Source organism: Chenopodium quinoa, unplaced genomic scaffold, assembly GCF_001683475.1.
Source record: "Chenopodium quinoa cultivar QQ74 unplaced genomic scaffold, ASM168347v1, whole genome shotgun sequence".
Classification (NCBI taxonomy): domain Eukaryota; kingdom Viridiplantae; phylum Streptophyta; class Magnoliopsida; order Caryophyllales; family Amaranthaceae; genus Chenopodium; species Chenopodium quinoa.
Genome location: NW_018743050.1, coordinates 3,323,080 through 3,335,714, shown reverse-complemented (window position 1 = coordinate 3,335,714; position 12,635 = coordinate 3,323,080). Strand labels below are relative to the sequence as shown.

The 12,635-nt window shown below is 34.7% G+C and overlaps 1 protein-coding gene across 5 annotated transcripts; it reads right to left on the bottom strand.

Moving 5' to 3' along the window:
* Nucleotides 1-4,065: 4,065 nt before the first annotated feature.
* LOC110730939 lies at nucleotides 4,066-12,387 on the bottom strand. 5 transcript variants are annotated; one of them, XM_021910783.1, is made up of 8 exons: nucleotides 11,650-11,932; nucleotides 11,380-11,516; nucleotides 10,961-11,058; nucleotides 9,066-9,170; nucleotides 7,004-8,209; nucleotides 5,890-6,528; nucleotides 5,575-5,797; nucleotides 4,068-5,169 (listed from the first exon to the last, which is right to left on the bottom strand). In XM_021910783.1, the coding sequence occupies exons 2-8, from the start codon at nucleotides 11,447-11,449 to the stop codon at nucleotides 4,526-4,528; spliced, it is 2,985 nt and encodes a 994-aa protein (XP_021766475.1). In that variant the 5' UTR covers nucleotides 11,450-11,516; nucleotides 11,650-11,932; the 3' UTR covers nucleotides 4,068-4,525. The 5 variants fall into 5 exon arrangements, with proteins under 5 accessions (XP_021766473.1, XP_021766475.1, XP_021766474.1 ...); XM_021910782.1 differs by lacking the exon at nucleotides 11,650-11,932 and adding an exon at nucleotides 11,941-12,387 and having other exon boundaries at nucleotides 4,069-5,169; XM_021910781.1 differs by lacking the exon at nucleotides 11,650-11,932 and having other exon boundaries at nucleotides 4,066-5,169; nucleotides 11,380-11,628.
* Nucleotides 12,388-12,635: the final 248 nt, after the last annotated feature.

Sequence of the window (12,635 nt, the reverse complement as noted above, 5' to 3'; positions counted from 1 at the left end):
AGATAAAGTGTGTATGAAAGATAAATTATAAGTTTAATGAAAGAATTTAAAAAAATAGGTGTAATAAAAAAATTAATAGTGTAAAATGATATGTGGCACTATGGTTAGAGAAGTGTAATAGAATGGATGGGAACATGTGTCTTTCTTAGTTTATTGGTTATAGTTTTTAAATACTAAGTATAAATTTGTTTATTCACCATATAAGTATAAAAAAATTCAAATTGATAATGTTAAAAAATTCTTCAAATGATCTAATAATTAACAATCGTCAACTCCGTTAGTCGTTAAGGTTAATCATGCCACATGGCATATTCTAATTAGTTAATTTGTATTGTTTATTATTATTTAAATTAAACAAAAAATTTAAAAAAAATCTAGAATTTTTATTTTTATTTTTCAAATCCATTTTAAATCGAAATTAAAACAAAAATTCATTTTGACAATTTTCGCCAGCCCCCTCCCCCCACCCTGTCGGCATCGCACCTCCATCTCCTTATCCCATGTCGTCGTCCACCCACCCACCCACCCACCCTTCACAGAACCACCACCCTAAACCCCCCCAACTCGAAAAACACATCTCTACCCTCTTGTCAGCGCCCATCCCCTCCCCTCACCCACCCAACCCCCCCACCATATCCACCACTCCCTTCTGATGAAAATCCTTAAACCCCAAAAACGAAACCCTAAATTTTAGTTTTAGTGTTTCGAGGTGGTTTAAGGGAAAAGGAGGAAAGGACGACGGTTGAAGGGACAACTTACAACGCCGATCGCATATGGGAGGTGGGCTGGTGTTGGGGCCGGCGTTAGAGATGGAAGGGGGGGTTGGCACTTGCCAGGGAGAGAGAAAAATCAGGATGGTGGCTTAAGGGGAGGTTTCAACGGAAAGGGATAGAGGGAGGCAAAGGCGCAACTAACGCCATGTAGGGGGGTCGTGGGTAGGAATGGTGGCTAGGTTTGGGCAATTTTTCATATTTTATAATTTTTAATAATTAATTTATAAATTTAAAAAGCTACGAACCAACCACATGAAGTCACGTGACACAATTACCCCTTACTGTCTAATGAAGTTGACGTCCGTTACTTATTTGAGCATTTGGCAATGTTTTTGTTAAAATCGGGGGTGTATGGTGAATTTGAAAATTTTCATGGGTATATAGTGGATTTGAAATTTTTCATAGGTATAAAATGAATAAATAAATAACTCAGGAGTATATGGTGAAAAACCTGTATTTTCGCAGAATTAATTAGATTTTACTAAATTGAAATAATTTCTACTAAACTGAAATAAATATTACTGAAATGAACTTATTTTTACTAAACTAAAATTTCCTTTACTGAATAGGTATTTTTTTTTTTTAAGTTGAAGGGAACATAACCTTAATCATGTGTAATTTACTTTAATACTTCCTTCATCTTTTTTAAGTGTTATCGTTAGTTAACCGATATGTTTTAATGTACTTAGTTGTTGAATGAAACGTAATACGCTACACCCCTCAAAGCGGGTACGATATTAAATTAAATGAGAAATGTTGGAAATCAAATATACGAGTAAAAATAACTACCTTTCAAGTTTGGATAGGTTTTATGATATAGGAGTTCCAAATCACACCACAATTTGAGTAAAATAAAATATCAAATTAATTCACAATTTATATGCAATTTTACCACAAAAAAAAAAAAAAAAAAAAAAAAAAAAAAAAAAAAAACTTATACTAGTATATAATTTAAGAGATGTTTTAACGAGAAGCCTTCAAAACCCCAATGCTCAACTCTCATGCATTTAGGTTTTTTTTTTTAAGAAAAAAAAAAGTAACTACCAATCCCACTACTTTATTTTTATTTTTTTATCATTTTTTTATTAAAAAATCAGTAATTCAAGGAACTACTACTAACATTTCACTTTGTGTTTTTTTTTTAATTTTTATTTTATTTTATTGTACGTAGTATAGTCGTATAGACATAAAAGAGTAAGACCCTGTTTTTTGAGCTTCTAAGCAAAGCATAGAATATCATATTTCAACATAGCACATCAGGTGTCAGCGCATTATTAATACAATTATTACTACTCTATACAACAGAGCTGATTAGGGTTCTACATAACCGACCACTATAGCTCAACTCTAAATTACAACATCAAAATCAACTTTTCATATTTAAAATATATTTTTCTTAAATATCCCGTGCATTTTGCACGGGTACACTCTAGTTATATAAGAATCTTGGTTTTTTGTTGCGATTTATACGTACAATTAAGAACAATCCTTCAAACAAAAGGCAATAAGACGATTAAAATTAAAGATAATTGATGAATTATTAATAAAAAAAAGTACAAGCATAATAATCACCATTAGTAGAATTTCAAATAATTGCTAATTAAAAAAATAGACAAGAAATATTTATAATCGGCAATCCGCGTATAAATGTATATTCAATTTTTGACAACAATATTACAAATTTACAAGCAAAGAATGAGAAAAGTGACAAGCTAATGCATAATTATTGGATAATTATTTTAGTAATTAAAATGTGAGAAAGTTAATTTTTTAAGATAATTTTTTAATTCAGTACCATATCATACAACTGGTATTTAATTTAAATACAAAAATAAATCTATTTTTAACATGTTCACATAATAGAATGTAGGCGAGTAGAAATGGAAAAAATAAAGGTTCAACATGAGAAACAACATATGTTTCTCAAGGGCTCATTGTTGTCATTTTGAGCAGGTATGTGGGGTATTTTGAATTTTCAGCCATAACCGAAGTTAACATTTTCCTAATTTCGTGAATTTTACAGAAATTCGAAGAGCTCTTCAATGAAGATTTCAAAACCTTAAGGTCTACTTTGATGGAAGACAAAACACCCTTAAGTCTTAACGTTTTAGGGTTGACCATGTCCTTTTATGTCTCTTTTTGTTCTTAGGGTTTTTATTTAATTCAATAGCGAAGCAACCATAAATGTGGTGGACATGTTGGTGGAGATGAAAGATGCCAGAAATGTTGAAAACGGTGGTATTAGTGGACAAAAACTCAAGCTCTCAACGGGGTTTATTGTAGGAAGCAGGGACGAAGCCAGGAAATAAAAATTTAGGGGAGCCAAGACTTATACTACATATTAAGTAAAATAGTAATGTATAATTGTATATACTGCTTTTCTTATTGTAATTTTTTTTTTATAATTTTTTTATGTAGTGGTATTAATTAAATTTGACTAGTCCTAAAAAAAACAATGACGGTAATTTTTACTGGTTAATAAAAAAAAAAAATGTAACTACGTGAGCTATGTAATTAAAGAAGCAAAAATGGGTTTTAAAAAAAAGGCAATTGAGGCTTATAAGATTTGAACTTGGGTCTAGCCTTGGTAAGTATAGGGGTATAATTAATTGAACTAATAACTTAATATCAGTATAACTATGCAAAAATTAACATTTTATACTATTTATTTAGGGGGCCAAGTTTAAAAATAAAGGAGTTGGCGATTGGGCCAGGAGGGTCGGGCCTCCACCGGCCCCCCTGGCTCCACCCTTCTTAGGAAGAGGAGGAAGAAGAAGAGTGAAGATGGATGGGAAATTAACGATGTTATTTGAGCAATAAATATAAAATATTGATAATTGACTCTTATTCACATTTACATCGTTAGAGAAACATCCCACGTTTTTTAATTGAAAAATTGGGGCTCGCTCATGTATATGTATCATGTATCAAGTGGATTTTTTTTTTTCACAATAAAAAATATTTCAAATTACATAATTGCATGATGAGTAATAGTGTTTTTTAAGTTGAAAACATATTCAATTAAAGCATTAACCTTACCAAGTGTTTGAATAAAAGGTTTGAATAACAATTACCATTACCTAGGGATAAAATAGAGTTGGTTGAAGTGATAATGTGATACTTTTTTATGATTAACCCAAAAATAAAAGGTAAGAGTTAAATGATTATTTTCCTCCCTCTTATATGTTTCCTTTCCATCTTATTTTTAACATTCATACCAAACAATTAAAAATGTAGTAAGAGTTTTCTGAAAAAATATAAGTATACTACATACAAGTACATTTCGTTCTCAGATGAAACATAATTTTACATGTAGTTCATAATTCATATTGGATCAATTTAGATATTATAGTTGTAAATTTTTTTTCAGACCCCCCCCCCTTTTTTTTTTTATTTTTTTTTCTTTTTTCCATTTTGGGGCCTTTTTAAGGTTGTATACATTTTTGACATACTCCTAAGTCCTAATGAGTGCACTCCCAAATCCCAAAACCCAAATACGAAGTATATTCCAAAAGCTAGAACACTAGCACAAACACTGTACACCGGAAGAATCTTGCATAATATGAGTGCACCTATTTCATTTCAAATTAATCACAAATAGTTACATTAGCTGCTAACCTATAGCTACAATAGCAATGGACTGTATACAGCTTGCAGACCCAGAGACTACTATAATTCTTAATCCCAAGCTGAAAATAGGATCTAAGAGTTACAACAAATTGAAGGTTAGGGTACCAAGAATGTCACGATATTTAGTCGTCATCAGATAAACAGACCACGTCTCCATTTTTCATATTAGATGAAGACGGTTGCACATTCATTGCTTCCTCAACTCGGGATATGCCCCAAGACTCAGAACTTCGCACATTATCTGGCAAAGAGGGTACGTTGTTAGAATGAAGATTTGCATCATGCCGCCTTGTAATATCCATTAGCAACTGTGTTGCACTCAAGGATAAGCTAAGTGGTGTACCCCGTCCCATAGAGTCTTCTTGGCGAGACTGACCACGAGAGTTTAGCTGTACTGGTGCTGCCAGTGGAGGTGGCTGTGGTGGGAGCTGCAGTGCTAAGTTAGAAGTTGGATTGTTAGGTGGCTGTGGCACCAACACATCAGAAGACATACAGCTGGAAGAAATAGCAGATGAAGCAGATCTGAAGGGCTGTATATGAGGGACTGGGGCACGTGCTTCACACCTAATTAGTTGATGTTGTCCTGCCGTTAGTGCTACAAGGTCAACACGAGAAATTCTGGCTTGAGCACTTAAGGTCATAGAGGGATGAACAGCCCGTAAAGGTGGTGTAGCACTAGCTGGACCACTGAACGGTGACGTAGCAGGAGAGAAAGGTCTTGTAGAATGTAATTGTGAGGCAATCTCTACAGAACTAGCAGAGTTACCTATAACATAAATTACTGTGAGAAGCAGACAACAATGAAATCAACTATGAAGCAGCACCAATAATAAAATCAGGAAGTGTGTAACTACAAAGTAATACTGCCGCCTCAATATCATCTGTCCTCTTGACTTCAACGTCAAAGTTTTATAATTATGATTTCAAGGTCAAGATACTTCAAACATTGACGGCAAAAACAAGGGAAAAAGAAGAAGGAAAAAAAAACCAATATTATGAAGGGATCTTAGTAGATTTGTTATCATGTGTATTTTCAATTTTACAACTTCTATTACTCTCTCTTTCTCGCTTTTTTTTTTTTTAAAAAAAAAGTTAATTTTTTTTAAGAGGGGCTTTCTCATTTGACCCTAAATTAAACAAATGTCATTTGTAAAGCAAAAAAATTAAATACCTAGTTGTGGCATCCTTGTAGCAGCCTTATAGTCTATGCATTTAGATCGAAAGGCCTCAGCCAGCATCTTATGCATCATGACCTTGTTCTGACATGTTTCAAGATCCTTCCTTTTAACTGCAAATGATGCCTCAGCTTCATCAATCTTCTTGTCATAGTTTCTCTTAATTTGAGCAACAAGTTCCTCAATTTCTTTATCACATTCTGATTTAAATTGTGACTTCTGCAAGGCCCGGTGGGGAAAAATAATTAAGAAAGGCAGACATAATAAAAAAAAAAAATGGAAAAGAAAACGAAGGCAATGCATGCACTAACCTTTTGCTCATGAATGGTCATCAAATTACCCATCTCTCTACGTATTCTATCTACTTCAGACTGAAGTGGATCAAAATGATTGGGTGTTGTAACCAAAGAGTTAGTAGGCATTTGCATTCGATTTGCATGGCTGGAATGTGCTGGGACAGCTCCTCTTGCTACTGGTGCATTAGTTTCATTCGGGATGAAAAATTTTGCAGGAACTACATGAGCAGGCATCTGTGAAATAGCTTCACCTAAGACGTGGCCCCTATTTTGATCTTGTTGACTTGGGGTAGTGGTATCCACAATAAATCCATGGTTTACCATTGGCTGAATATCAAGCCTACCATTTGGAGCCACTCCCATTTGATCTTGATGCCTTGGGGTTGTGGTACCAACAATAGATGTATGATTTCCAATTGGCTGAATATCAAGCCTGCCATTAGGAGCAACTCCCAACTGATCATTGTAATGTGTAACCCACTCATTGAGCAAAGCCTCGACAGAAGAGTGTGCTTCTTCTTCATTATGCAAAAGGTCAGATGGCACATGATTGGGACGATCTAAAGATGATGTTTCACCTAAAGGCGTAGTATGTGTCCGGGTAGTAGGTCCTACTTGCTCTCCCACTCCAATACGAGATTCATCTCCAAGCCCCTAACCAGGTAATAACAGTAAAAGAAGTGAATAGGAGATAATGAAAGGAAAGGAGAATAGATAGTAGCCAATAGCCCCCCACAAGGCCACAATCACATTCTGGGCGCAAGGCTAAAAATTACTCAGAATGTTTTTTTTTTTTTTTTTTTCTTCTTAAATCATTTATAAAGATACTAATGAAATGGTCCCTAATGATCCGAGAAATGCAGCCCTTTGTGCTAGGTGAAACTCAAGTCCAAAATACACAACATAAATGACTGACCAAGTCACGTATGTATTTTAGAGACCTAGGCAGAACATCTTGTGACAGAGCTCAGATAATTAAAAACATTGAAGAAGGGAACAGAAAGTAGAACAGCAGAAGATTGGATGAGAAGATGCTGAAATTAACACACCGCTCGGTCCACCCCTATCCCTAACCCCATCCAAACAAAAAAAGAAGAAAAGACTTATAAGGACAGAAGATAAAGCAAACCTGACTCGTAACAGCATTTGGGTTCTCCGTGAATGAACCAATTGGAGAGATCAATGGCCCTGTTCTACTGGCTCCATTAATTTGGTTGCTTTCTACAGCAGTCAACCTATCTACTATCGCGTCATCTATTTGATTGGTATCTTTCCCAATCTGTCCAGTAGGAGCAGAAGGCTGTTCAGGTGAACATGTACTAGTATCAGGCCTATTAGATGCTGGTACGCTCTCTATACCAGTTATAGCATTATCATTCCCACAGTTTTCTATCTGTTCATTTGTATTCTCCGGATTTTCAGCTTCTCCCTCAGAATTTTTCTGCTTTGGGAGGTTTCCATTGATACCTCCAGTTCCATTTGATTCTTTATCTAGTCCAATAGGTCCCTTAGATGCTGGTACATTCTCTATGGATGCTACAAAATCATCATTTGAGCAACTCACTCTCTGCTCATCTGTATTCTCCGGATTTTCATCAAGTACGGATGCTATTAATTTCGTCTTGAAACTTTGCTGCTTTGAGAGGTTCCCATTGATACCCACAGTTCCATTTGACTCTTCATTTGGTCCAATAGGTTCAGCAACTTCAGAATTTACTCCATTCTTACCATCAGGTTCTTCCGAAAGCTTATGGCACCCCAAGGAGTTAATTCGTTTCACATACCCAGCTAGCTTCTTCTCTTCTATATCTTTTTCAGCCTTTTGCCTAGCTTCAAGCTCTTCATGTTTGATGGATTTTTGTTTTTCTAGCTCTTCCCTTTTCTTAGCATGATCATTATCCAAGGCCTTTAACTTATCAATTCCAGTTGAAGAATTAGCGTAAGTATAACGAATAACGGTTGACTCTACTTTACACCGCTTTTCTAGCTTCATCGTCAACTCCTCCCAGGATTTTTCAAATTTCTCAAATTCTTCATAGTGTTTATTTTTTAACTTCTCCATTTGCCTGCCACATTTCATTTCAACCTTCTTCATATGTTCCTCAAGCTCTACAGTTATATTTTTCAGGTTGCCTAGTGGCGATTCTATAAAATTTCCTTCCGAATCTGGATTTTTCGTTCTCAAACATATAAAATTATCCCATGTTGGCTTCAACCTTGAAATTATTTTCTCAGTGTCACGTTCTAAGCAATTAAAGCCCAACTTTTCTCTGGCAACGGTAAGTGACTTTTTGTGATCAATTTTGTTCTTCAGTTCCTCAGCTGCAGTCCAACACTATTAAAGACAGCACATCAAAGTGAGCAAAAGAAAATAGAATCATTCAAAGAAAAACAAAAACAACACAAGAAAATTTACTAAAGCAGCTTAACAATTTTGGAGGACTACATATCTTTAGATGAGACTACACCAAACCTTTCCTGAATTACAGAGAGCAACACATGACTACAGATTCTCTAAATAAATAAATTATTCTGATATACGAAGCTTTTTGCTTTTTAATTGTTGCACCCTGTAATCATACATTTGAATTGATCTTGTATTGCTATTTCCTTGGCAAAGATTTCATGTAAATGTCCATGAAGAATGCATAAATGCTCTTTGTAAATATACATAACACAACTAAACAATACTCCACCAATAAGAATGCAACACTAAAAAGTTCCCCTGGTGCTATTTGGGAAGATAAAGAAATACGATAACTTGAATATTTTGGAAATTAATCAAATGGAAAGGCAAAGCCCAGGTAAATCCTTTTGATTCAATACAAAAATGAACAAGGGTTATAAAGATAAAAAATGTAAAACATGACAATATGACACAAAATAATCTCATTCTATTTTGGCCACCCAATTCAAGGAAAATAAAAAATATAAAAAATTACAAGTGTTCTCATATGATCTAAGGATAGGGATGGAGTTGGAAGAAAAATCCCACAGCAGACAAGGAGGATTACAGCCCACTAGGGACTCTTTGGGGATGAGGATTCCCCTATACAACCCCCTCTCCCTCCCAATGAGTCTGAACTGCAAAGCTGGACCAGATTGACTTGTGAGATGTGCCGATTCATAAGGGTTCTTCATACCTTTAAAATAATATATATTATAAAAAAGAACAAGGAGGCAATACATACCACTGAGAATAAGAAAGCTTGTAATGTAGTCTCAGGCTCTCTTGTGACTAGATAATTTTTCACCAGATACTCGAGAAATTTCTCAGCCAATCTTTTCACATTATCCTGCACAAAATTTAAAATTTAATCACACTATCATTACTAGATTAAGTCTCACAGTCTGTGTATCATTTAAAAGTAAATATAATAGTCACTGCAGATAGACATTTAACCTCTAAATAATAGAAATCCCTTTTGTCTATTCTATCCAATTTCAAGTTTGATATCTATCCTTCGTTCCAAATTAGTTGTATTGACTTTTGACACGATTCATATAATTTACTTTGAATAACATTTGTGAATTATAGATACGTAAAAAGAGTCATGTGAGTTAAAACTCAAGTTTTAGTATTTTTTACAATAGTATAATTGAAGATATTTTTGATTGAGTTTAAGCATTGGCAAATGTGATAAAAGAAACGTATCAACTAATTTGGAACGAAAGACATAAAATAAGCGATTTCATTCAATGTTTGATTCAAAGATATACGCTAACCAGACACCCTCCCCCTCTTCCTCCCGAAGCTCATTTCCATTATGTTATCTAGCAAAACACACTACCTCCCGGGCATAAGGCATATTTTGAGGTACAAGGACTCTTATTAGTTTAGCTAACGGCTGTGGACTATGACAACGGGAGCAAGAATGACTGGACTAACTCAGAGAAATCGCTGATGTCAGTGACGAGCTTACACTGACATCAAGGTAAATCATGATTATCTCTCTCAAATTTTATCCACTTAACATATATTCTTGAAAAACAATAAGCTGGACCAATTAGTAAAAAATACCAACTGTTGTACAGCATTTTATCCCACAAAAATGTTTTACGGACACAGTAGAAAAGGAAAAAGGCAGCACAGGCTTTCAAAAACAACATAGTAAGGTCAAGTTGCCAAGTTTCAAGTCATTAGCCATAAAGACTACAACTAGTAATCTAACCCCTCTCAGAGAAAATACTCCACTTTTCAGGTATCTCTCTTGGTCTCTCAAATTTTTCCTCACTGTCAAACTGCAAATCCTAACTGAGGGTAAACTCTAACAGTTACATTTCTGCCCAGAACAAGGGTCTATATATATATATATATATATATATATATAGTAGGTTAATAGGTTCAATGCTTAAATTTAAACCTAGACTAGAGTATTAGCGTTAAATTTTGGCACAAATATGATCCATGACTACCATATAGAAAATTCTCTCAAGTCTCTCCCCTTACCTTAACAATTTCATCAGGCCATCACTTTGCCACCCTATCAACCTCCTAACTAACTAGTGCATCACCCCATCTCAATATTAAAATGTCCGAACCACCTTTGACAATTCATCTCCATCTTATTTAAACTGTAATTTCTACTTTCTTCTCGATTATCTCATTCCGTAATTGATTCCAACATAACATCCCGTGATACCCTAAACAAGATGATACAACTCACCCAAATCACCTACTTCCTCCGTTTCACAAATATTGCAACAATTACCATTTTGGGTGGTTTCACAAATATTACAACATTTCCCTATTTGCACATGCTATCTCTCTTTCTCTCTCCTCATCACACGAGTCTATATCTTTATTCCTCTCTATCTCCCTCCTCTTCTTAAAAATCCATGTCCTATCCCCATGTTGCATTAATTGGGGAACAGAAGAAGTATTACATAATAATTAATAGGCCATAGCATCAAAAAAAGGATAAGAAAAGAAAACATGTTTTTGCAATATCTAATCAAGATATCCCAGAAAATTATGCAAGAGAATACTTCCCATCAAACAGCCACACATAACATCAAAGCATTATAAAAAAAAAAATATCCACAACACATGCACCATTTTCTCGACTCCGTACTAAAAGCATACCTTAAGTAGCAGAGCTTCACAAAGGTCTAATAGAGTTGGCTTCAACATTTCAAAAAGACCCCCCAGCTGGTTATGCAGAATCTCTACATCACCACACTCTACAATATATATATATATTATAGTCTCAACTCTCAAGGTTACAATTGAATTTGACAAACAAAGTTGTCTTTGCTGACGAACGCCCCGGGAGAGTTGAATAAGCTAGCTAAAAGTAGTAATATTAAATTAAAATGAATCTTATATTAATACCATTTTATGTAATATTTTAAATGCTTATCCAATACCCAGAGGTGTTCATTAGCGAGATCCAAAATAAATAAACAAAAGATTGGGACATTGGATGCTAAAATTAGTTACTAGGGTGATCCAAATTTTGATGCATTATGAATCAATAATATAGAAATAACTGAAAATTATACCTTGATGCTCCGTGCTCCCGGAATCTTGTTTCCGTGGCCTTGGTTCAGTTTCCTGGGAAGGAGAATCCATTTTGTTGCGCCTCTTCGCTGCTTCATCAATATGAACTTCCTCAGAATAATGGGCACGCTTCCCGTGTCTGTGAGATGAGCCAGTAAGATACTTACACTGAGGCTGCTTTAATGAAATCATTTGCAAATATTCACAACATGAACTAAAGAGTACAAATCAAATAGTGCATGAATGAAAAAAGTAAAATTTGAAGCAGCAACCTTAAGTAAACCCTTGGTATTAAAGATCCTAATTACATAAAAGGAGAAATTGGGCATTGCCAAGAAATTAATCTAAGAGTATATGATTGAAGGATCCATTAGATGAAATTGGGCATTGCCCTGAATCCTAGTTCATTATAACAGATAATTAGGGATCCCAAAGAAAAACAGACTAAATATAAATGCAATGTGAAGTGATCATTACAGAAGTAGAGTTATTAATGTTTACCAACAAATTATATCAATCAATTAATGTTGTTAAACATTGGTTAATCTTAATGATTAACATACTTTGTTAATCTTATGCTCCATCAGATTTTGTGGCCCCCACTTGATGAATTAGCGACATTTTGTTTGACGCCGTAACTGCAATTGAGTTACTTGACATTAACCATTGAAAAGCTTTTTCCTTCTTGCTTCATTAATGATTGATCAAACTCCACCGCACCATTGAAGAGAGGTCGGCGGCGAAGAGTGATTTTGCGTTTGAAGGTAGTTGTGATGATGGTGGTGGTGGAGTGATTTTGCGTTTGAAGGCGCCGATTGAGTGAGCTCATCTGTTGCAAGTTTGCCTCCATTGTTGAGAAAGAGAGGAGTGAGGAGAGAGAAGGTTGGATGGAAAATGTTGTTGTTAACGGTGTCAATTGTATTACGGTCAGCTGTAGACTGTAGTAGCTCTGTAATTTTGGTTTTTACTCCCTTAATTAATTCTCGAAATCCAAGCGGACCTTTTTTTTTTCTTTTATATTTTAAATCGAATTCCGGCGGGCTCTAAATTTTTTTTGGGTGGTTAAATATCGCCCTCAAATATCTAACTAACGTCCGCAAAATAAAATAAAATTACGTATTTATCCTTATAATAATGATTATAAAAAATAATTAATTTTACTTCAATTTCACACTTTTAGTGTACACAATTTTTTTTACCGTTCTCTTAGTGGTCAACGACCACCAACGCTCATCGATGGTATTATTTGCAAAATCAA